The sequence below is a fragment of the Artibeus jamaicensis genome, unplaced genomic scaffold (assembly GCF_021234435.1).
Source record: "Artibeus jamaicensis isolate MK-2021 breed Jamaican fruit bat unplaced genomic scaffold, CSHL_Jam_final scaffold_1031, whole genome shotgun sequence".
Taxonomy (NCBI): domain Eukaryota; kingdom Metazoa; phylum Chordata; class Mammalia; order Chiroptera; family Phyllostomidae; genus Artibeus; species Artibeus jamaicensis.
In genome coordinates, this window is record NW_026522026.1 from 9,181,676 (window position 1) to 9,203,227 (window position 21,552).

Sequence of the window (21,552 nt, forward strand, 5' to 3'; positions counted from 1 at the left end):
TGTGTTTTCCAAGATTTTCCTTCCCTTCCTCCCCATATTTATGTTGTAGTCTGTGGCCACCGCCTCAGAACCTCAGCTTCCTTGTGGAGGGAAAAGAAGGAAACCTACACCGCACGGTTAGTAAAACAAACAAATGCATCTGTACCTAATTAGGATTTTTCATCAACAACTTTCAAATGTGGACCCCACTCCCTGAGTCAATTCAAAGATGCCGCAGGAAGCATTTGATAAATGAAAATAGGGCCACAGTAAGTGATTAAGGTAATCACATCCGTTGTAGTATATTTTCTTTTCAATCAGCAGGCCATATAAATGGCACCTAGAGAAAGATTAAGAATTGCTCTCCACCCTGCCTGCCTTACTACACTTTTGTAGCCCCCAAGTTCTAGGATGGGGCCCTCACATTAATGTGGTTTCTGTTTGTTTGTTTGTTTGAATCTTCACAGAAAAGAGTTACAAAATTGAGCACTTGGCTCTGGAATCAAAACTACTTCTGTTCAAACCCTGATTCAATCACTAATTAACTGTGAAAACCCTGCCACTCCACAGCTCCCAGAAGATGCACAAGTTACTTAATCTCACTAACATATAAATAAAACCCTAGCTGCATCAAAGGGTTATGACAAAGATCAAATGAATAAGCTTAGGGTTGCCACAAAATGCACATTAAATAAACTATCAACTCATTATTTATCATAATTATTGTTCTTTTTGTGACTAAAATAGGCGCAGTTAAATTCTCCTAAAAGGCTGTCAGCATCCCTGTCCTAGCATATTTGGGTTGTTTCAAGATCTCACTCTGGGTCCTTGTTTAAGAAAATAGGCTCTGACCCACGTGTAACTAAAGCCCTGTAATAGCGAGCTACTTTGCAGGTTTCTAAACCATGCACGTGCTGTCTGATTTCACTACAATGACGGAAACTGCCAAGTCACAGGGTATGCATATCTCATATTTTGATACATGTTTATCAAATGCCTTACAAAAATGGTATCAACAACAAACACATGAATTTTTAACTAAGCACCTACTATGTACCAGGCACTATGCTATATCTTTTTAAATTCTCAATTAAATTGAGATTTTTAACTTCACACACCATCAGGTGAAAACGAAGCTCAGATGTGTCAGATCATGAGCCAGAATCCTACAGGTAGTGAAGGATAGAAAAGGAGTTGAACCAGAGCTCCATTTAGACCGACCAGATGCTTTCCAAATGCACTATGGGAAATCATAACCCAGGATAAAAATTAATTTGAAGTGTTGAAATACTCATGAAATCTGTCATTCGGATTTATGACATCTAATCCCTGCATCTGTTTATGTGTTTTTAAAATGAAGATGTTCAGCTTAAGGAGCGTCTGAGTTTGCTTCCAACTCTGTGAGCCTGAGCTGGGGGTTCTGGTGAGCGCCAGTCCTGAGGGATGATGACAGGCTTGTACGGAAATATTTTAAGATGGTGACAATGTTAGCTGTTCTCCATGTTTACAAAGTTCCAGAGAAGATATGGACACTAGGCAAAGCCAAAAAAGTTCTCATGTTGAAAGAAAATCACTTAAGGTTATATGATTATCTCAGTGATAAGCCCCAGATATATTAATGGGTCTCTCTCCTTAAACATCTCTAGTAGGGAAACAGACCATTACCAGTCTTATGTGGTTTGAGTATAAATACGTCCAAAGCACAAAGTTTAACCTCATGATCTTTTAAGGTCCTTTTATCTTTGTGTTTCTATGACTCTTACCATGCTAGAGATTCAGTCTTATTTCAAGGTTAAAGCTGACAGAGGGGCCTTACTGACAAGGCATGCATAAATTGTGATTCCGTGTTCACCAGAGTTGTCATCATATATACATGCCTGTTGTCAGTTCCTAAACCTGTAATGGCTTTAAAACACTGGCTTCTTGTTGAAGGCACAGTTCCCTAGGCCTCATCCACCAGAGATTTCACTTCCCAAGTTTTTGATGGCAGCAGGAATCTGCACTTCTGGTTAAAACCCCAGGGGATTCTAAATGAAATGATCCCTATGCTTCAGTCTGAGAAACTAACACTGAGCTTGGATGATGTCACAGAAAAGAGAAAGAGGCATCATCTCTGAGCCTGCAGGTGGCCTTGTTTCCAAGGCTCAACATATGAAGAAGAAAAGGAGGTAAGGAGTTAGAAAAGGTAGGCTGGAAAGGAGTTTCCTCGGGGTATATTTTGCTGCTGTTTGTTATTACTGAGATATCAAAGGCCATATACATTATATTTTGTTGTTTTTCATTATATTGTGATAGCAGAATAAATCAAGAAAAATGATCAGAATAAGTCTCATCATAAAACGTTTATAATCCCTTTTGAAGGGTTCGCTCCTTGTAGTTTCACAAATAATACTGACCATATTCTTCACTATTTTAAAATATCATTTCAACACTTCTGATGAGATAAAAATTTACCCACTGTTTCTTCTGGAGACATTAACAACCTAATCCTATGCTGTGGAAATATATGACTCAATCGGTCAGTAATATTTATTAAGCACTTAGCAGTAGAGACACTTATGTGAACAAAGTAAACAGAATTCCTGCTCTTATAAAGTGTATAGACTAGAAAGGAGAGTAAGCATTAAATGCAAAATTCTAAGTATGTATGGCATTATAAATACAAGTAGAGATGTTATGAAAGTATGCAATGGAGGGACTTAATAATTTAATTCATAGCATCATGGATGTTTTCCTGAAGAAATATATTAGATCAGAAACCAGAAGAATTAGTGGGAGTTTGCCAGGAAAAGAGAGAGTGCAGAAGAGAAAATAATGTGAAGGAAGGAGACACAGCCCTTAGCACTAGAAAGCAGGCCCATGTGGCTGCAGCACAGTATCTCGGGGCAGGGCAGCAAAGGAGAAGGGGCCATTTTTCAGGTTAAGAATTATGGACTTCACCCTAAATTCAGTGTGAAACTATTAAAGGATGTGAAGCAGAAGACAGAACTAATCTGATCTCTTGAACTGACCCTGCCAGCTATAACACAGGGTCAGAATTATAAAAGGGCAAGAATAGATACTGGGAGTTCAGGTACAAGCCTCTTGAAGTGGTCTCAGTGGGAGACGTTGGCAGACTGGACTATGATGGTGACAATGGGACACAGAGAAGTGGGTGGCTTCACAAGATATTCAGGAGGTAGAATGGCAGGAATCGTTGGATTGGTTTGGTCTGGGTATGATGAGGATTCAGGAACACTGAAGCTCTAGCTTGAGCAACTAGGTACCGCCACTTCCCAGATGAGCAAAGGCAGACCAGGAAAAGGTAACGATCCCAATAAATCAGTAATTTTCAACTGGTGCACTGCAAGAATTTTTTTAAAAATGTAATACCTGCCTATTTAGTCAGGGGCACTGACCTCTTTTTCCTTAGATTGTCAAATAAAACTATGACAATAGCCAACACAATAATAGCTATTTAGTGTAAATGAATCAAAATTATACCTATTTTTTTGCCATATTGGCAGAAAATATATTTTTGGTGTGCTACAGAATTTTAGTAATGAGCTTGAGTGATATGAGATGAAAAAGGTTGGAAACAGTTGTAATAAATGACTGCACTGGAAATTCAACAATTTGTGGCATGTATTTACTTGACAGTGAACCACATGAGAATCAGGCGAAAAAAAAAATCCACCCCTCCCATTCAATTCACTATAACTGTTATTTCTAAAATATCACTTAACATGAGGCTCCTTGATTTAGGATCGTGAATGGAAAGTCCTATAGCAATTTTCTGCGCAAACATCCACTTTCTTGGAATTCTGAGCTTAAAGCCAACAATTTTCCAATCTAAACCATACATTAAATCAAGCTACTTACAGAGTATGTCTGTGATGACATTTGATCTTTTTTATTTTATTTATCACAAATTCTTTCAGAGAGGATAATATTGAATCAATTGACCACTGTGTATTCATCATTAATATATCTCACAACAAAATATAGAAATCCTTCATGTTGGAGGTCCATTTAAATATAGATATTTCTATACTCACTATAGTTATTTATTAAAATTTTAAAATATTCTTAATAATTCAAAATTATAATTCAGGTTAGTCAGACTACCAGTTGGTAGGACTTGGAGCTATATTGGGTCAAAAAAAATCTAATAAGCTATGACATTCAGTGAATTCCTACTCAGTGCTATGTATTTAACTCCATGTCTTTCAACAATCCATGGTACCGCTGGACAGTTAAGGAAGGTAGAGCTGAGTGAGGCTGAGCTGGCCAAGGTTGCACAGTACACGGTAGAGCTACAATTCACACCCAGGCCTCACTGAGCTCTTTGTACTTCTCCAAAATGCCTCTTGTAAACTCAACCAACCAATAAAGGCAGGTGACATTTTTGAGTTTAGAGAAACTTTAAATTGTTTTCACCCCCACAACTGGCAAACAGGTTCTTAAGGCCCTCAGTCCTCCTTATACAAATAGCATCTAGCAACTCCTTAGTTCACATCATTCATGTATCTCAATGACTTCATGGTAAAACATGTAAGAAGTTATCTTTGATTTGTTGCAACCTAATTGAAGAAGCATGTGTACAGCAACTTATATTTAAAATAATATTTCAACTGACAGAACTGGAAATGATCCAGTTGTTCATCAGCCATATAATAGATAGAGAAATCGTGATGTTTTAAACAATTGAAGATTCTACAATAATGAGAAGAAACTTACTCTAACTGCAGACAACATGGATGAATCTCACAAACACAAAGCTCAGTGAAAGACAGACACAAGTGAATAACTGCAGCATGAGTCTCAGGATCTAAAGTACAAAAGCAGGCAACACTAACACTGTCAGAATGCGGGCTATGGGTTGCCCTTGGAAGCGCAGCAGCAGGAAGTGGGCCGCAGGGTGAGGGGGCGTGGACATTGTCAGTGCTGCGTGCAGGTGTATTCACCTTGTGAAAATTCATCAAGCCTTGTGTTTATGACTTTTGCACTTTTCTGTATCTCTGTATTATTGAATTCAGTATAGTTTAATAAAAAGTTTATGGAAACATAAGATGTTCAAGTGAGACCTTAGATATTTAGAGTACTCTAATCAATAAACATACCAGAATTCCCTGTAATTAAAGCTCTGACAAAGTTTAAAACAGATACATAATGAAAAGGATTCACAAAAACACAAATTTAAAAAATAATGTAAAATGCTGATAACAATAAGTAGTTGAAAATACTTTTCAAAAAGATTATGAATGTATTTCAAAGAAGTCTCACTGAAAGGTAAGACCAAAGAGAGACTCTAACCATGGGGAAGCTTGGACAAGAACTCCCATCATAACCATGGATAAAGCACCAAACTCTTCAGTCTCCTGTCACCACAACTAAGAGCAGGATAATTCCCACCTTCCTCACCAGGGTGTTGTGCTGCTTAATTAATGTTTGTAAAGTACTTTCTGTTCCCTGGGTGAAAAGTATCACGAAAGAGCAAAGCATAATTATGTTTTAATTGCAGGGCTGATTTAGAAGAAGGAAAAAAGTGCCTATGAATCGTGATTTAATCAGATCACTGCATTAGAATCACAGGTATGACTTATGCCTCCTGGCTTCAGCTATACTTGAGAAAATAGCCTTTAAAATTTTTTTAAGTCTTTATGGCCTAGCATCTCCATCTGTAAAATGGGATAGCATGCTTTCCGGGATCTGCAAGTACTCCTTTGTACTCTGCAGAGCCCCCCAGGCATCCTAAGATGAAAAGGCAGCACACATTGCTGTGAAAAGAAGAAATGCGACCTCCTGCTGCTGAGATGAACAGAACTGCTTTTTTCTTTTTTTTTTTTTTTTTTTAATATTTTATTTATTTATTTTTAGAGAGAGGGGAAGGGAAGGAGAAAGAGTGGGAGAGAAACATCAATGTGTGGTTGCCTCTCGTGAGTCCCCTGCTGGGAACTGGCCTGCAACCCAGGCATGTGCCCTGACTGGGAATCGAACCGCGATACTCTGATTCGCAGGCCCGCACTCAATCCACTGAGCTATGCCAGCCAGGGCCAGAACTGCTTTTTTCTAGGGCAAACTAGAGTGCCACATGTCACCTGCCCTCCCCCTCACCCCAGAGGGAGCATCTGAGAATAGCCAGTCTGCAGGAAGCCAGGATGCTAGGCGGGGACTTTGGGGAGTTTGTTGATATTCTGGGCAGTGAGATCCCAGTCCCTCAAAGGATCAGTTGATTCTCCTGCATTTTTGTTGAGGTCATCTTCATTCCTGCTCTTAATCCACGGGGTTTATACATACACAAAGCCAGTCATCAGCAATCCATCGATATGTCCAACTCAGACTGTGACCTTTCATGTATTATGAGATGACCAAACTGAGCTGTGTGGTCTTGCTTTCTGAGCTACAAGGCTGGGTCTGTCATGGATCTTGACTTGGGGAATTAAAATAATTATGTCATTGTGGTGATGTATTTTAGAAGCGAGGATATCTGTAAGAAGAAATTCTAACTACTGTATGTTTTTCATTTCTCCTTGTAACAGGTTGAGCAAAACATCAAGAGACCCACAAGAAGATTTTTGACTCCTTGATGAAAATAAAAGAACCTCAAGTCATACCTGAACAATATAGAGCTTTTCTGTCATTTATTTCCCTCAAATGTATAAAAACTTAGTTATCTGTATCTTCTATTTCATTAATATAGAGAAATATTACTCATCACCCCTCCTTGATTAAAGAAAATAAATGTCCAGTCAGACCACACTGCTCCCAGCTGCCAATCACATTTTTGGACAATGTACTTCTATTTCTGTACGAACATTTTCAATAATTAACCTTCCTTTCTCCACAAAGACAAATCATATGTAGGTACTTTAAAAATAAAAAGCAGTATAAATCTTGATGAAAGTAGATGTGACTTTTCAGCAGCTAAAATTCCCCTAAAAGATTAAAATGTCTGTTTCAATAAATGCAACACCAAAATCTTCTAGGAAACAATACTGATGCATTCCCTTAGGAAAATATAAACCAGTCAAGTGCACTGACTTAGTGATTAGAGGTCCTGAGAGTTTTCTGAAATCATACTTGGTTATTAGATGATCTAATTTCAATGGCTTAGCAAGCTATTCACTACCAGTACACAAACATACCTGGAGAATGTCTGTATAGATATGCAATTTTAAAAGAATGCACGAAGTTGTCAGTACATTCATATCACGTCATGTCCAACAAGTATATATAGCGTGCTGACAGTCATTTTGAGGGCAGATGAGAAAGAAAGCAATAAAGGGCCAAAGCAATGGTTTTGTTTATTTTTTTTCCTTTCTGGGAAGTAACCAAAGCTTCCGGTGTTCTATACTGTCGCAGTGGGAATGGTTTTCAATGATTTGGGTCAGTAAGCCTCAAAAAGCTCACAAGGCTCAGTCTGCCGAAGGGCAACTCCTACTGGACAAAGAGGATCCACCCCCTTAAAGTTTATGTCCAAGCATGTGGTCTCTGATTCCTTGGCTGTCAACATGACCAATCATGTCAATATTAATTAGCCATTCTTTCCTACAGTTCAGTTTAGGGTGGATTGATTCAAATGCCTTCTGTAGAACTAGAAAATGAAGAGAGGTCCTAAAGGCATAAATCATGATCCGTAGTGCTTTCCACCCAATGCTTCCAACTTTCTGACATGATGGGACTTTGCAGAATATGATCTTTGTAGTTATGCATAGCCACGTGATTTACTTTAATGAAATGTGAGCGGAAATAATGTGCGCTGTTTCCAAGCGGACACTGAAAGAGCCAATGAACAATTTGTCATGGCTCTTTTTCCCTCTAGTGTAGCTATCATCAACATTCCAGGTGGTGTCCGTTTTATCGGTGAGGTGCTGAAGTGATAACAGCACGAAGCAGAGCCCCCAGTTCACACACAGTGGACATGTGTAGTGTGAGAAAGAGATGAAACCCACTGAGCTTTGGGGGTGTTTGTTTCCATAGCATACTCAAGCCTCACTGGCTCAGCTTTTTACCAGGATAAAGTTGTCCTGAGAACGTCTGGGAGGATGAGAGAGGAATGTGGGCAGTATTCCTACAATATCAGCATCCCCCCGTCTCACACTGCCCGGTCCTGGGCTCTGACGCCTGTCTCCTTTGGGTTCTGCTATCACTCAAGGGATTCTCAGCACTATTTCTCCAATGTCCACAGCAGGGTCACTACTTCAAATGAGGCAGACATGGGACCTAAATGAATAAACAGGCCAATGTGTTCACATCGGACACGTATTAACTCCTCACCTCACCTGAAGGAAACATTTTCTGAAACACAAAGTGCTGCTGGCCTGGCTCTCTATTCACAGGAGCAGACAAGTGTGTTGATGAGTTGCAACCACAAATTTTTGCCAGTGTTGGGAAAAAATAGAGGCCAGTGGCAACTACAACCCCCTCCCTAATAACAGTAGCTGGTGTCTGTACTGCTATACATACCAAATATTTTCAGATTTTCTTAGAAACCACAATTCTAGATTTTTATTCTAAATCTCCCAATTTTCTTACAACAGTACCCAGGCTAAAGGAAACATGGAGGGGGGGGGCGGCGCTGCATTTGTTGCACCAGCCTATTGTATATATTCCTTAGGCATCTGCAGATGAACCTTATTGTATGGTTTTGTGGGGACAATGGCTGTTGTCCAATTTCAAGAGGCCTCAGAGTGTGCAGCCCAAACCCAGTCCAGTGACCAAGCTCAGTTTGGGAGAAAATATTCAGTTGTGCTACCTTCCTTATTAGAAAAGCATTTCCTTATCTTGCTAGCAAAAATGACGCTACCCCAAATGAAGTCCGAGTCAGTGCACTGATTTGGCGTCTCCATTGGCCTCACTGGCACACCGGCTCCCAACTGCACTCTGTCTCTCTGCCCACCACTGATGTTAAAGTAGCATGTGATCACACCGGAAACAGAGCAAAGTCATGGTCAGAGCGCAGGAAGCACTCACAAGTCCAGGACCCAAGTTAGCATAATCCTTCTGGAAGTGAACAAAGTTTAAAATATGTTTATGTTTAACACTGTGTTTTTGTACTTGTCTGTATTCTGATTTTTTCTTATGAGACAGTTTTTCACTTCTTCATAGACTAGTCAGTTTTAGATTTTGACTTTTTAAAGATTTTATTTATTTATCTTTAGAGGGGGAAGGAAAGGAGAAAGGGAGAGAAATATCAATGTATGGTTGCCTCTTGTGAGTCCCCTGCTGGAGATTTTGACTTTTTATTTTAGTTTCCAGAAAGAAAAATTTGTTACTAGAACAATCCTTCTCGAAGTGCTTCATTAATTCTTACAGTAATTCTATGGCAGAGCTTCTTCCAAAAGAGACTATGGGAAGTGCCCACTGGTTTTAATGAGTAACTTGTGTAGGGATGAATAATTTTATAATTTACAGTTTAAATTTTAGAAAGGATACTTTTTCATTAAAAAACAATTCATATTAGTTACATACAATTTGATAAATACATGGAGAAAATAAAAAAGGTATCTATAGCCCCACAAGCAAACAATAACTAGTGTTATTATTTTGGTGTATTTTCTTTCATCTCTTCTTTCATACACAGGGTTTAAACGTGTGTATGTGCATGTGCATTTGAACATGTATCAACTTTGTATAGATATATAGATGTACACATATATACCCCTTCTGGTGATATAACTATATATAACTACATCTATAAAGAGGGACAACTATATATAATATAGACTTGTTATATATAAAATTATAATCACATCTTTTTCTTATGTGCTTTTAATTTACACATAAATGTTAACTGGGGGACGCATCTCTACAACTTACATGTTAGGGGGAAGTTCTCCCTGACAAGGAAAATGTAAGAGAAACACTTCAGCCTCACTCCCCACCTCCTTGGCAGGAATGAGGTCTGGTTGGTGACCTGGAGAATCTGGCACCCATTGTTCCATGGGCCCACATACCCATTTGGGTGGAGCCAGTAGGTTGAAAACCTCAGCACACAATGAGTGCTCCTCTGTCCTTGAGCAGGATGGCTCAACACTGGGTGAAAGGGTTGAATTCAGGAAAGAAATTAATAGGAAGCCTGACTGTGGCCATACGTCAAGTTGCTTTCCCCAATCTACCTTAACTAGTAATGAAGCTAACATATCCATGTTACTACATATCTTTGCAAATAGCTCTTTTGATAGGTGGATGAGGACAATAAAGAGGATTTATTCAACCATTTCTCCATTGACAATAGATGAAATAATTTAGTATTTACTTTAAAATGTGGCGACTAAAGATAATTCTGTATAGTATCTTTTGAGTAGGTAGGTTTGATTTTTTTTTAATGGCAGATTTTATTTCCCCATAATGGCCACAATTGTAACCCCCATCCCACATTTTCTTAATGGGAGAGAACCACTCCCCATCCAGTGGTATTCTCCTTGAACTGAAGCAGGCCTGTGACACACTGACCAATAGAGTATGGCGGATAGGATGCTGTGTGGCATCTGAGGCTGGGTAATAAAAGCAATGCAGCTTCTGCCCTGTTCTTTGGAAAACTTGTGTTTGGAGCCCTGAGCCAGCAGGTAAGAAGTCTGACTACCCTGCAGCTGTGAGGCTCAAACCACATAGAGAACCACAAATAGGTGCTTTAGGTGGCAGTGTCCAGTCAGCCATGCCCATGACTGGGTAAGGTATGTTAGTGAGAAAGTCCCAGCCATTGAGTCAGCCCAAGCCTTTGGATCTCTTTAGCCAGCATTCCATACACCTGGGGCAAATACAAGCCATCTCTGCTGTGCTTTGTTCAAATTTCTGACCCACAGAATCTGTCAATAACAAAATGGTTGCTGTTTTGAGAAAGTATATTTTGGAGTCACTTATTACGCAACATTAGTAACCAGATTAACACTATGTTATTACAGATTTTATTTCTTTGTTGTTAGAAAAAGGGGGAAAGGAGGGAGAAAGAAAGGGAGAAAACATTGATGTGCAAGAGAAACATGGATCTGCTGTTTCTCACACCCCCTCCAACCAAGGACCTGGCCCACGACCTAGCCATGTTCTCTGACCAGGAACTGAACCAGTGCATTTCAATTTGTGGGACAATGCCCAACCCACTGAGCCATGCCATTCAGGACAACACCTGTTTTTTTTTCATACAGTATCTCATTTTCATTTTCATAAACATGTACTGAGTAGATACTATCCATCAGGCAATGCACGAGCCTCCTATGGTTCACAGGTAAATCAGACACAATCCCTTCCCTTAACATGCTCACGGTAGTGGGAGACACATGATCAGAGCTGCCCTTTAGAAAGAGGACTCCGATGGCACTGGTGTGAGGCACACTGGAGGTCAGCTGGGCAAAGGGCGGTGCTAAAGAAGTGGGAGCCGTGGCTTCATGCACACGTAGACCGATTTCTCTCTGCTCCATAGCCACAGCACCACGGTTGTTGCTCATAAGTGGCTATGAGACTAGGGTCCCTCCAAAAATGTAAACCTTTCTCATAAATAGTTATCATTTGAGTTAAATTCAAACATAAAAACAAAGCACATATCCTACAAATTGGCCATTGATATGGAGTGACTTGAGTTTCCCTCAAATTCATATATTGAAGTCCTAACCCCTAGTGATTTAGAAAGTGACCCTATTTGGAGGTTGAGTTTCTAAAGAGTTGATTAAAGTAAAATGAGGTCGCTAGGGTAGACCCTTCACATGGTCTATTCTCTGTGTGCCTGCATGTCTGGTGTCCTTATAAAAGGAAGAGATAGTAGGACACAGAGAATGTGTCACACAGAGAATAGACCACGTGAAGACAGAGGGGGAAGACAGACAGCTTCAATCCCAGGAGAGAGGACTCCGAATGAAGCCAACCCTGCTGGTGTCGGTGACTGAATGTACTATAAGCAACAGCAGAACTGGTGGAAGTGGTGGTGGGCATAGCAGTTGTAGAGGTGGTGGTGCTGGTGAGGCTGAGAGAAGACTGGCCCACGCTCTTCCCTTCTGCTGCCACCTTTCCTCAGAGGAAAAGTTAAGACAAGCTCTTACTGACAGAGAGGCCAACCTAATTTTTACTTAGTACAGTTGGCCTGTCTTTAACTAACATTACCACAACCTTCTCTGCTGCATTATTTAATATATAATCTCATATGATCACTTTCCACCTGAATCATAGATATAAACATTGCTGAAACTTTAGCCCTGATATGATTAGCAAAGAATCCTTGAAAAAGGAACATTTTCATGGCATTTGAAAAAACTGCATCCAGCTGGATGTGAGATTTCTCTCCTCCGAATCTCAGAACTGGCACTTTCTCACCTGCTGATTACACTTATTAAACTCGGCCTCACACTGGAGTCACGTAAGTGACTTCTTAATACCTTTTACGAAGCTGCAAGCTTCTAATTGCAGAAGCTGCATTCTCTCAGCTTTGTATGTCCTGCAATACACCGAACATACTCTGCGCTCAAATCTTTGAAGAATACACTGAAATGATACTGGTTTGATTTTCTGCCTCAACAGGGTGAAAAGAGTTCTGCCTGGTCTCAGTTTTCAATGGATTCCAAGACTTACTGTCTCTGGAATATGTGTATGGGCTGCTTGTCTGAGGGGTCATTCACCTGGCAAACAGGAAAATAACCCTGTTTACTATGGAACTTAAGAAATGCACTAGAAAACTAGAATTCTTGAAGGTAGCTGTCCTCTTAATAAACTCAGGCCTAGGAGCAAGCAGCTACCTATCTCCTCCACTGCTAAGCTTCCAAAGAGGTTAATAGACATTGCGATTTCACAGGTTATATCCCTAAGGACTTACTTACAGATTGTTTTCTTGCGGCTGCAAGTGAAAAGTTCTGTTAATTCAGACATTTCGCAAGTGCATTTCTGCAATGCAGAAAGCACTATGAGAAATGTAAAGATAAGTAAGTCCTGATACCCAGGAGTTAACACTCTAGTCAGGGAGATGCACACATATCTAAGGTGTAAACTACAAAGCAGGCTGTGGTGAGGGTTAGAACAGAACATGGTGAGATGACAGAGCAGAGAGAGAAATTAATTTTGATGTAGGCAGGGGACTCTGGACAAAGGGGCTTCACAGAGTGGATGGGATTTAGCAGGAAAAGAGTGACAAAGGCATGAATACTGTGATATCTGGGCATGTTAAAGCTGGCAAGGATCTCAAACAACCATCTTTTTTATTATAAAGATGAGTAAGGTGGGATCCAGAGAAGAACCATGGCCTCAGGCAACCTATGCGTTTCCTTCCTCTGCCCCCCCACAATTTAGAATCATCTATGTGCAACTTCAAATTCATGTGAGGAATAGAATATCTTGATTCTTAGGCATTTGTGACAATATCAGAGGCAGCAATTAGTAGTCTGCTGGTGCAACAGCCCAAGGCCAGGGCGGCCCCTGCGGGAAGCCATTGCCTTTGGTAGTTATCAAGGGACCAGATTTAACTGCTAGCAAAATCACACCTGGGTCCTGTAACTGAGGGCTGCAGAACCTTGGCGATGGAACAGAAGCTTGCAGTGAATTGGGAGTAGATCAGAGTGAGCTTTAAACTCTAGGTAGGGAATCTTGTGGAGGAGTCCAACTCTGGTTCAAAAGAACAGGTCTCAAAAGCAACCCCCCCCAAAAATGATGATTTTCCCTAGAATTATGGGCTACCAAAATCACAGGGGCAGGCAGGGTTTGCCTCCTCACAAGGCATCTGTTTCCCTGAATGCATCTGGGAGAATAAGCACAGCTGTCTCAGTCTCCTCCCCTGTGCCCCACTCAGGCCCCACCCCTGAAGTTCTGCCGCAATCAAGGACAACACGCAGTCAAAGACAGCACAGCCATCATGACTGGGCTGATGCCAACCCAGAGGGCAAACTCCCCAGGGAATTCAGAGAAGTGGCTACTGCCCAGAAGAAGGCCCTGGGACACTTTAATTTAAATAGATGGTTCAGTTCCCTTCACTCTCATCGCTTAACAGAGAGTATGTAACTGAATAATTAAACAACAAACCTTTATTCACTTATTTTAGATTCACAGCAGCAGCTGTGTCTTTGTTCTTTCTAAAGGAAACACAGACTTTATTAGGATACATTTAGTTTCCACCCAGTTCTCTCTTCTCTATATTCTTCCAACCCTGGATGCCAACCTCCCTCCCCCTTGCCACCATGGAAATATATTGTGCTTACACTAATCTACTGAAAATAAGTCACTTTTTCATTAAAACTAACAAAATACTGGCTCCAGATAGCAAATGTAGTAAAATAGTCTGATAAAACTGAAGCTTTATCTCTTTCTTTAAAAAGTTACATTTCTTTTCCATAAACAAAACACCCAAGTTAAAAGAGGCTTGACAGTAACATTATACAAGTAATCATTCAAGTGGATTTATTTTGTAGTGATGGCAAAAACTGTGTTTTTAAACGGCAAGCAAAGCATCTTTTATTAATATTATCAATTTAATGTAGTTTACTGAGCACTCAGAGGGCACAGAAGGTACCACTTTTTCCCAACAAAAATTAAATAAAATATGATCGTGGGATGTTAGAGCTGGGAGGAAGGGTGTAGATCACAAGCAGCTTAGCCCAGCCATCGATTTTACAGTCGAGAAAAGTGAGGCGTAGGGAAAGCAAAGGGACTGCCCAAAGTGGAACAACCAGGACACAGCTTCAGAGGCTGGGGAAATTCCAGTCTAGAAATCCTCAGTTTCGGTCTCTTTTCACTACACCCTGTATACATTTCAGGGAAAGCTCATTTGCTGAAAGAAATTTAGAAGTCTCAGTAACACGTGACACTAATTCACTAAGGAACACTTTTCCCAGCATTGTCCAAATCCCATACTGAAGGGCATCCTACTGGGAGTGTTGCTTAGCTTCCTATCAAGGTTACCATAGAGACAAAGAGTCAGACTCAGTCAACATGGAGGGCATTTTTTTGGCAGAACTAGCACAGGGCATTTAGGAGGTTTTCAGGAAATGCTTGTCACCCTGCTATAAAAACCTCGGAATACATTTTTAGGTTACAAGGTGTGATAATGTCCAGAGCGGAAATTCCGGACGGATAACCTTGGAAAGTTAGGACAAGGGAGGATGCCTTCAGTGGATGGGGGAGGAGGAGTACGTGGAAGACAAGGAGAAAGGAAGAGCTCTCATCTTCTGCCTCAGACACTGGAAGGCTATTGGTCATGCTCCTTTTTTTTTCTTTCATTTCAGATCAAAGAGTCTGTATCTGGATGCCACTGATTACTGCTATTGGCTCAGGGTCTCAAACTCAAAACGTTTGGGACGAAAGGACTTAAAAACTCCTACTACCATTTTGCTTTGTTGCCTCACTCATTCAGAGACTCAGGTAAATTAAAAGGCCATTTAATAATTCTGATTCTTCTATGTGCATGAAAGATGCCTAACCTACTCTCTCTGTTATTGCCCCAAAGCTTTAAAATCTGGCTATCTAATATTTCTCTTATAGAATATTCCTTATCATTGCAATAAGGTAAACTCTGGAACATGAGGCTACAGAGTGGGCAGAAGTAGGTTTACAGTTGTTGATATGGAAAATTAGACAGTGATCAATAAATAATAGAAGAATAAACTCTGTGTTTTGTGTACTCATGACTGTAAACCCCCTTTTGCTCCACCCTGTATAATTATTCTATCAGCTACTAATTATGATGAAATCTGCTTAGGACACCCCTGTATTCAAAGACCTTTGTTACCAGGGACTTGTTTAAATACCCACATTGCTAAAGTAGCAGTAATGTGTTTTAGAGGTGCGTTCAGAAGCTGTGCTAGTTGGGGAAGCCAGAGAGACACAAATTATTATAATAATTATATCTGTTTTTCTGCAAAGGAGACTGCAAACTTCACAAACCTTCACAAATAGAAATTTTGTTATTAAAGAACCTTCACCTCTACCTGTCCCATTCTGCAGCTTGAAGAAATACCATCCCCAAACAAGGCAGAAAGCTGGATCAAGTGGTTCAGTGCTGCCATTTTTGTAGCAAAGACACTCACTCACTAACACTGGAAACATTTTGATAAAACTACTCTTCCCTATCTCTAATTGGATGACTTCCTCATTGAATTAACTTGGTGATTACAAACAAGCCAAAAAGCTCTTGCTATTCAACTCCCCTCCACCCCTGTGTTCCTGTGGCACTGGAAATGTTTTCGGAGAATTGCCTGGCCGCCTGAGAATTCAAGGAGCCAGGTCTGGGTCAAGTGAACTGTCATTCTTCTTGTCCCCAGTCTCCAAACTGAATCACAGTTTGCCCTCCCTCGTCATCAACCATGCCCGTTTCATTACTAAGACCTCCATGTGTTTCTTTGGATATGTTTTCGACAGGTCTTCTCCTCTCTATCCTACCACCTTTCCATCCAAAATTAAGGCGAGTGCATCATACATTGGCTATTACAACATTATTTAGCCAACCTCTATAAATCAGCTGCTCTCCATCTGAATTCAATCTGTATATCTGTGTCAGGCATCGCTTATAATGTATCATTTTCCTGCTCAAAACTTTAAAAAAACTAATCGGAGACATTGAATTTACTTGCAAAGGCTCCACCCTACCCCTGAAGTCATATCCCCTGCAAATCACTTTGTAAAATCCTCTAGCCCAGACAGGCAAATCTCTTCTCTGAGTCATGAACTGTGATGTTTATTCCTGTCTATGTCCTGACTCACGGAGTTCTGTTTGCAAGGTATTTATTTCATATCTCTGACCCTCAGTTACTATAGCTGCAAAAATGGGGATCTTGTGTGGCTTTGTTTTGGTGAAGCTCCAATAAGAATGAATTACTTATAAGTTCTTTCTAAATTTTTAGGTTCTACAAACATTTGGGTATTATTAATCTTGTTCTGCACCCACATTTATACCCCAACACTTGGCTCCTAGTTATTAGTCACCCAAATAATTTCACAGTTGGTGCCATGGATCTTTATGAAACTTGACTGTAATTTATCTGAAAGCATAACTTTGTTTAGTTACTAATCACCTTGATTTTTTTTCCCCGAACAGAGGATCTGGCAGGGTGAGATCAGGCCAGCCTTCTTGATCATTTTTAAAGGCCCAGCACAAAGCAGACAACCCACATTCATCGATTGCTCTAGGTGGGCATTAGAAATGAGTCGGGGAGAGCAGCAGAATCTCATCTCACCAGACTGATTTTCCTAATAAGGAACAGCAACAAAATACATGGTGATTAGGGATGAAATATCTGAGAAGGGGTAGAAATAGTTTGAGAAGAATTTGTCACAAATAGCAATTACCTAACCTGGGGGGCTTTGAAATTATAATTTCCAAGTGGTAATTTATTTTTTTTCTTTTATTGCAAGATGTTTATTGTAAGATAATTTACAAATATCTTGCTGTCTTTAGTAATTTAAACAATGGACCAACAATTTCTTCTGACCAGGACAGCAGTAAGCTAAACCAAATCAGCTGACTGAATTTCTCTTCTTTACCTCTTGTCTGAGGACGAAACTCAATTTTCATTAATCCAGAGCTGCAGCACCGGAGATGATTTCAATCAACTCCTTTGTGATGACAGCTTGGCGAGTGTGGTTGAAGGTCAAAGTCAATCTGTCGATCATCTCAGAAGTGTTCTTACTTGCATTGTCCATGGCTGTCATCCTGGCACTTTGCTCACTCGTGGTGGATTCCTTCAGAGAATAGTAAATGATGTTGGCCACACTGTATTCCTGGTAATTCTGCAGTACGTCAGCATCAATGTCGTCATAGATACTCATGCTCTCAGCATTTGCAATGGTATTAAGAGAAAAGATGGGCTTTTCTTCTGTTTTGTAGGAGATGACAGACCTGAATCGATTAAAGATGATCGATCCTCCATCAAATTCACACCCAGAATTTAGTAATTCCAGGGCAATGACTGATGCATCTCCAAAAGTAGGGGGTTTTCTTCCCACTTCTTTGAACGTCACCAGAAACTGGTCAGAATGAGTCCTATGAAGTATACCCCTGATTTTATCTCCAATTCCAACAATTTTAACTTCTTTCCCAGCTGCTGTGAGTGTAGCCACCTCACTTTTCATCTGTTTAGCCACGGAGGAGTGGATCGCACCACAAAGCCCTCTGTCTGAGGACACACCGATAAGGACGTGTTTCTTCTTTTCTTCAGGCCCCTTAACATCAGCCTTTCCATACAGAGCCAAAGATCCTGTTCCATACACTCGAGCTGGTTTCAGCTCCCTTTCAGCTTGGGCACATTTTGCTGCTGCTACCATTTTCATAGACTTGGTAATTTTCTGGATGTTTTTGATTGATTTCAGTCGCCTGGTAATATCTTTCAAAGTTGCCATATTTCGAACTTGGATCCATTGCAGCTGCACCACCCAGGCTGAGACCCTTACGACACCCACCCGGGAAAACATGGTGGTAAATGGCCCCCCCAAGTAGTAATTTAAAATCCAAACATTGCATCTAGCATTTTGTAAGCTCAGGAAAGACATATGGCTATGGAGAGGCAACCAAATATCGTAAAAGACACGGACACTCAGTGAGTCCCAGTGAGTGCCCGGGATCCTGGTTTAAAGGTACTCAAGACTCTCAAGGCCTTGTTGTCTTGCCCTCCTTTCCCATCCCCTGCCTGTATCTAGAGGAATAGGTGTGTAATTTTTTTAACTGTAAAAGAAAGTAATTCCCTGGTCACATGGTCTAACAATCCTTTATTCTTAAAACTATGATTTATGGTTAGCAAAGTTTAGTGAGCTAATCCTTCCCAGGTTACCCAATGTATCTCTTACCAAACGTCTTCTTTCGCTTTTTATTCCTCCCCCGGGCCCCCAACTTCCATGTGTCTTATAAGAAGTCATTCCTCCTACATGGAGATGGCACCACCCACATTATTTATAACTGACCTTTTTGAACACAACTGTAGACCTTGTAAATGGGAATAATGCTCAGGGATGCCAAGGACTTTGGAGCTACTGGGACATTTAAAGTAACTACAAAAGACTTTTAACCAAGATAAACAATCTTGATCAGTCTAAAGGTGTTGTGAAGCAGTGAGGACACAATCTGTGAAAATTCTGTGACAGCCTATCCCCTAGCAAATTAACAGTGATTTATTTTGTAATTGTCAACATTCACCTTGAAAAATGATGTGACAAAAATGCTACTTTCATATATTACAGGAAGAAGTATAAGTTTGAATAACTCTTGGAAAAAACTATACAAAATGTACCAAGAACCTGAAACTGTACTTATCCCTGGATCCAGTAACTTTGTATCTAAAACTGACTTAAGGGTAAAAAGTTGAATACAGGCCATGTTTAATGCCTCAAATATTTATTAATTACAATTACTATCATGGTGAAAAGAGGGGAAAATGTACATGTCCAACATCATGTAATTGAATGTGTAAATTACAATACTATATTGAAGGAAAATTATAACCACATCCCTCAACATGGAAGAGAGAGGATGAAGAGTTAGAAAACAAATTTACTGCCATAGCTGATGGAGTGCACACCAGAAATCCCAGAGGAAGTTCAACTGCTTCATTTGTTTGTTTGTTTGTTTCTGAGTCTCATTATGTGAAGATCTGATGAGATGAGATTTGTCCCACCTCCCTTGTCTTTTTTGAGCCATATTATAAAGTAGACAGCAAATAGTTTGCTCATTGTTTTGCTCATAAAAATGAATAAGGAGAGAAGCAGAATCTCACCAGAGAAACTACTGTTACAGGGGGAAAAAACCTTGATGATGAGTGATAAAGTATACATTGAGAGGTAGGGATTCAAGGTGAGCCCCCATAACCCATTCATCCCTAGCTCAGTTCCTACAACGTCACTCTAGACCCTGCTGCACCACACTGAGAAAGATTTCATCTATAAAAGCACTGTAAGGATAACCTTCTGCTAACACAGTTTTTATCTATTATATTAAAGGACTAGCCACCACGTCCCAGTGCTATTTGATGTTATAGCAGGCTCCCTTCTTTTTAGTGTGTTCATGGTTCCCAGGTTCTAGGAATGGGGACATTTGGGGAGGGGTGGCCATCCCACCAAAAATTATTATGTAATCATTAAACTAAGATGGGGAAAAGCAAAATAAAATTATAAATGGGACCTGGATGACATTATTTTCCTTTTCATTTCTTTACCAAAATTTCTGATGAGGAATAAGTGCTGTTTTACATATTAAAAAGACATTAAAGAAAAGTTATTTTTAATAACAACTTAATTCTTAGCAGTACAAGTTTAAACCTGTGTGTCTTCCCTGCTCCGCTCATCAGAGGGTTAACTGCTACCTTTTCCAGGTCGTGTGTGCTAGATAAAAAGATGAGGAAGTCATGGCCCTTGTTCTCAAGGTCACAGGTGATGAGGGGAGAAGAGAGTGCTTTGGACGCAAGCAATGATGACATGGGGTAAGTGTTGCATCCTAAGCATGTGGAGAATACAACCGGAGCACAACCAAAGGAGCTGTGAGTTCTGCCTGGGGTAGGGTGTGAATAATAGCAGACTGCACAGAAAAAGGAACTCCTGAGTTAAGCTTAGGAGGAAATTTCACTTCCCTGTTTGGGGTTAAATGATGGAAGAAAATTTCAAGTAGAGAGAAGAGAAGGAAGGAACAAGCTCAGGCTGGGAACTCAAGAAGGTATACAATAATCAAGAAAAAGAGGATGAAGGTGTGATCAAATGGCAGCTTCAGGGAGAACACAGGGAGGGAAGACTTGATTGATCAGACAGATGTAAAATCGCAGGACTTGGTGATGGATTGGCTACGAGAGTGGTGGTAAAGGATAAGGATTAAAAAATGACTCTGAGTTCTGCAGTTTAGGTGAGACTAACTAACCCTAATCATACTAGATTCAGTTCAGGAGATAGTGAGGCCATTAACGCAGTTAAGAAAATAAGAGGAAAGATAGGTTGGGAGAGAGGGGATAGATATAGAAGACAGGAACTTATTCTGAACATTTGGAGACTGAGCTGCCTCTACAACTGACATGCATAATACAGAAAAAGAAGCAAAATACTGGAAGCTAGAACAAGGATCGAGGGTTAGAGGTGGACATCTGGGAGTACAAGTTATTGTCAAAATAATGGGTAAAGTCAGGAGAACAGAAACAGCCTCCTAACCACCCTCTCTAGTTGCAGATGGGCCTTCCCCACTCCCACCTTAATGTGTTGGGGCTGGGTGAAAAAGGAGAAAAGATTAAGTAGAAATTGGTAGTTGCAGGATAGCCACAGTATTCAGTTCTCCATATTGTAGCTGCAGTATCTTTCAAACTAGAAATCTTACTATTTAATGCACAGCTTAGAACCCTTCCATGTACTCAGCCTCACTGGTAGTCAGAGAAATGTCATTGGAAGGACAATGAGATTCTATTTTTTGCCTACTGGACCCCCAAAAAATTAAAGATTGATAACATCCACTGCTGGTAAGCACATGGGGAAATGAGCACTGATATATTTCTGGTAGAGGTGCAAATTGCTATGATATTTTGGGACATCTATTACCATTTTAAAATCTCATGACTTTTGATCCAGTGATCCCAGTTTTAAAATTTTTTTAGAAACAACAGCAAGAGTAGAAAAGTTTATGTACAGTAATCTCTGTTGCTACCTTATCTGTAAGAGTTAAAA

At 40.2% G+C, this 21,552-nt stretch overlaps 2 protein-coding genes across 2 annotated transcripts in view; both read right to left on the reverse strand.

Moving 5' to 3' along the window:
- RASGEF1B (RasGEF domain family member 1B) overlaps positions 1-21,552 on the reverse strand; it is a 524,372-nt gene that overhangs the window by 220,094 nt on the left and 282,726 nt on the right. The window lies entirely within an intron of this gene.
- Positions 17,286-18,371, reverse strand: LOC119056972 (ATP synthase subunit gamma, mitochondrial-like). Its single transcript, XM_037155614.2, has one exon. The coding sequence runs from the start codon at positions 18,334-18,336 to the stop codon at positions 17,440-17,442; it is 897 nt and encodes a 298-aa protein (XP_037011509.2). The 5' UTR covers positions 18,337-18,371; the 3' UTR covers positions 17,286-17,439.

Excerpts from the sequence above, each read along its gene's own strand:
- LOC119056972 (XM_037155614.2), bottom strand. The coding sequence starts at position 18,336 with ATGTTTTCCCGGGTGGGTGTCGTAAGGGTCTCAGCCTGGGTGGTGCAG.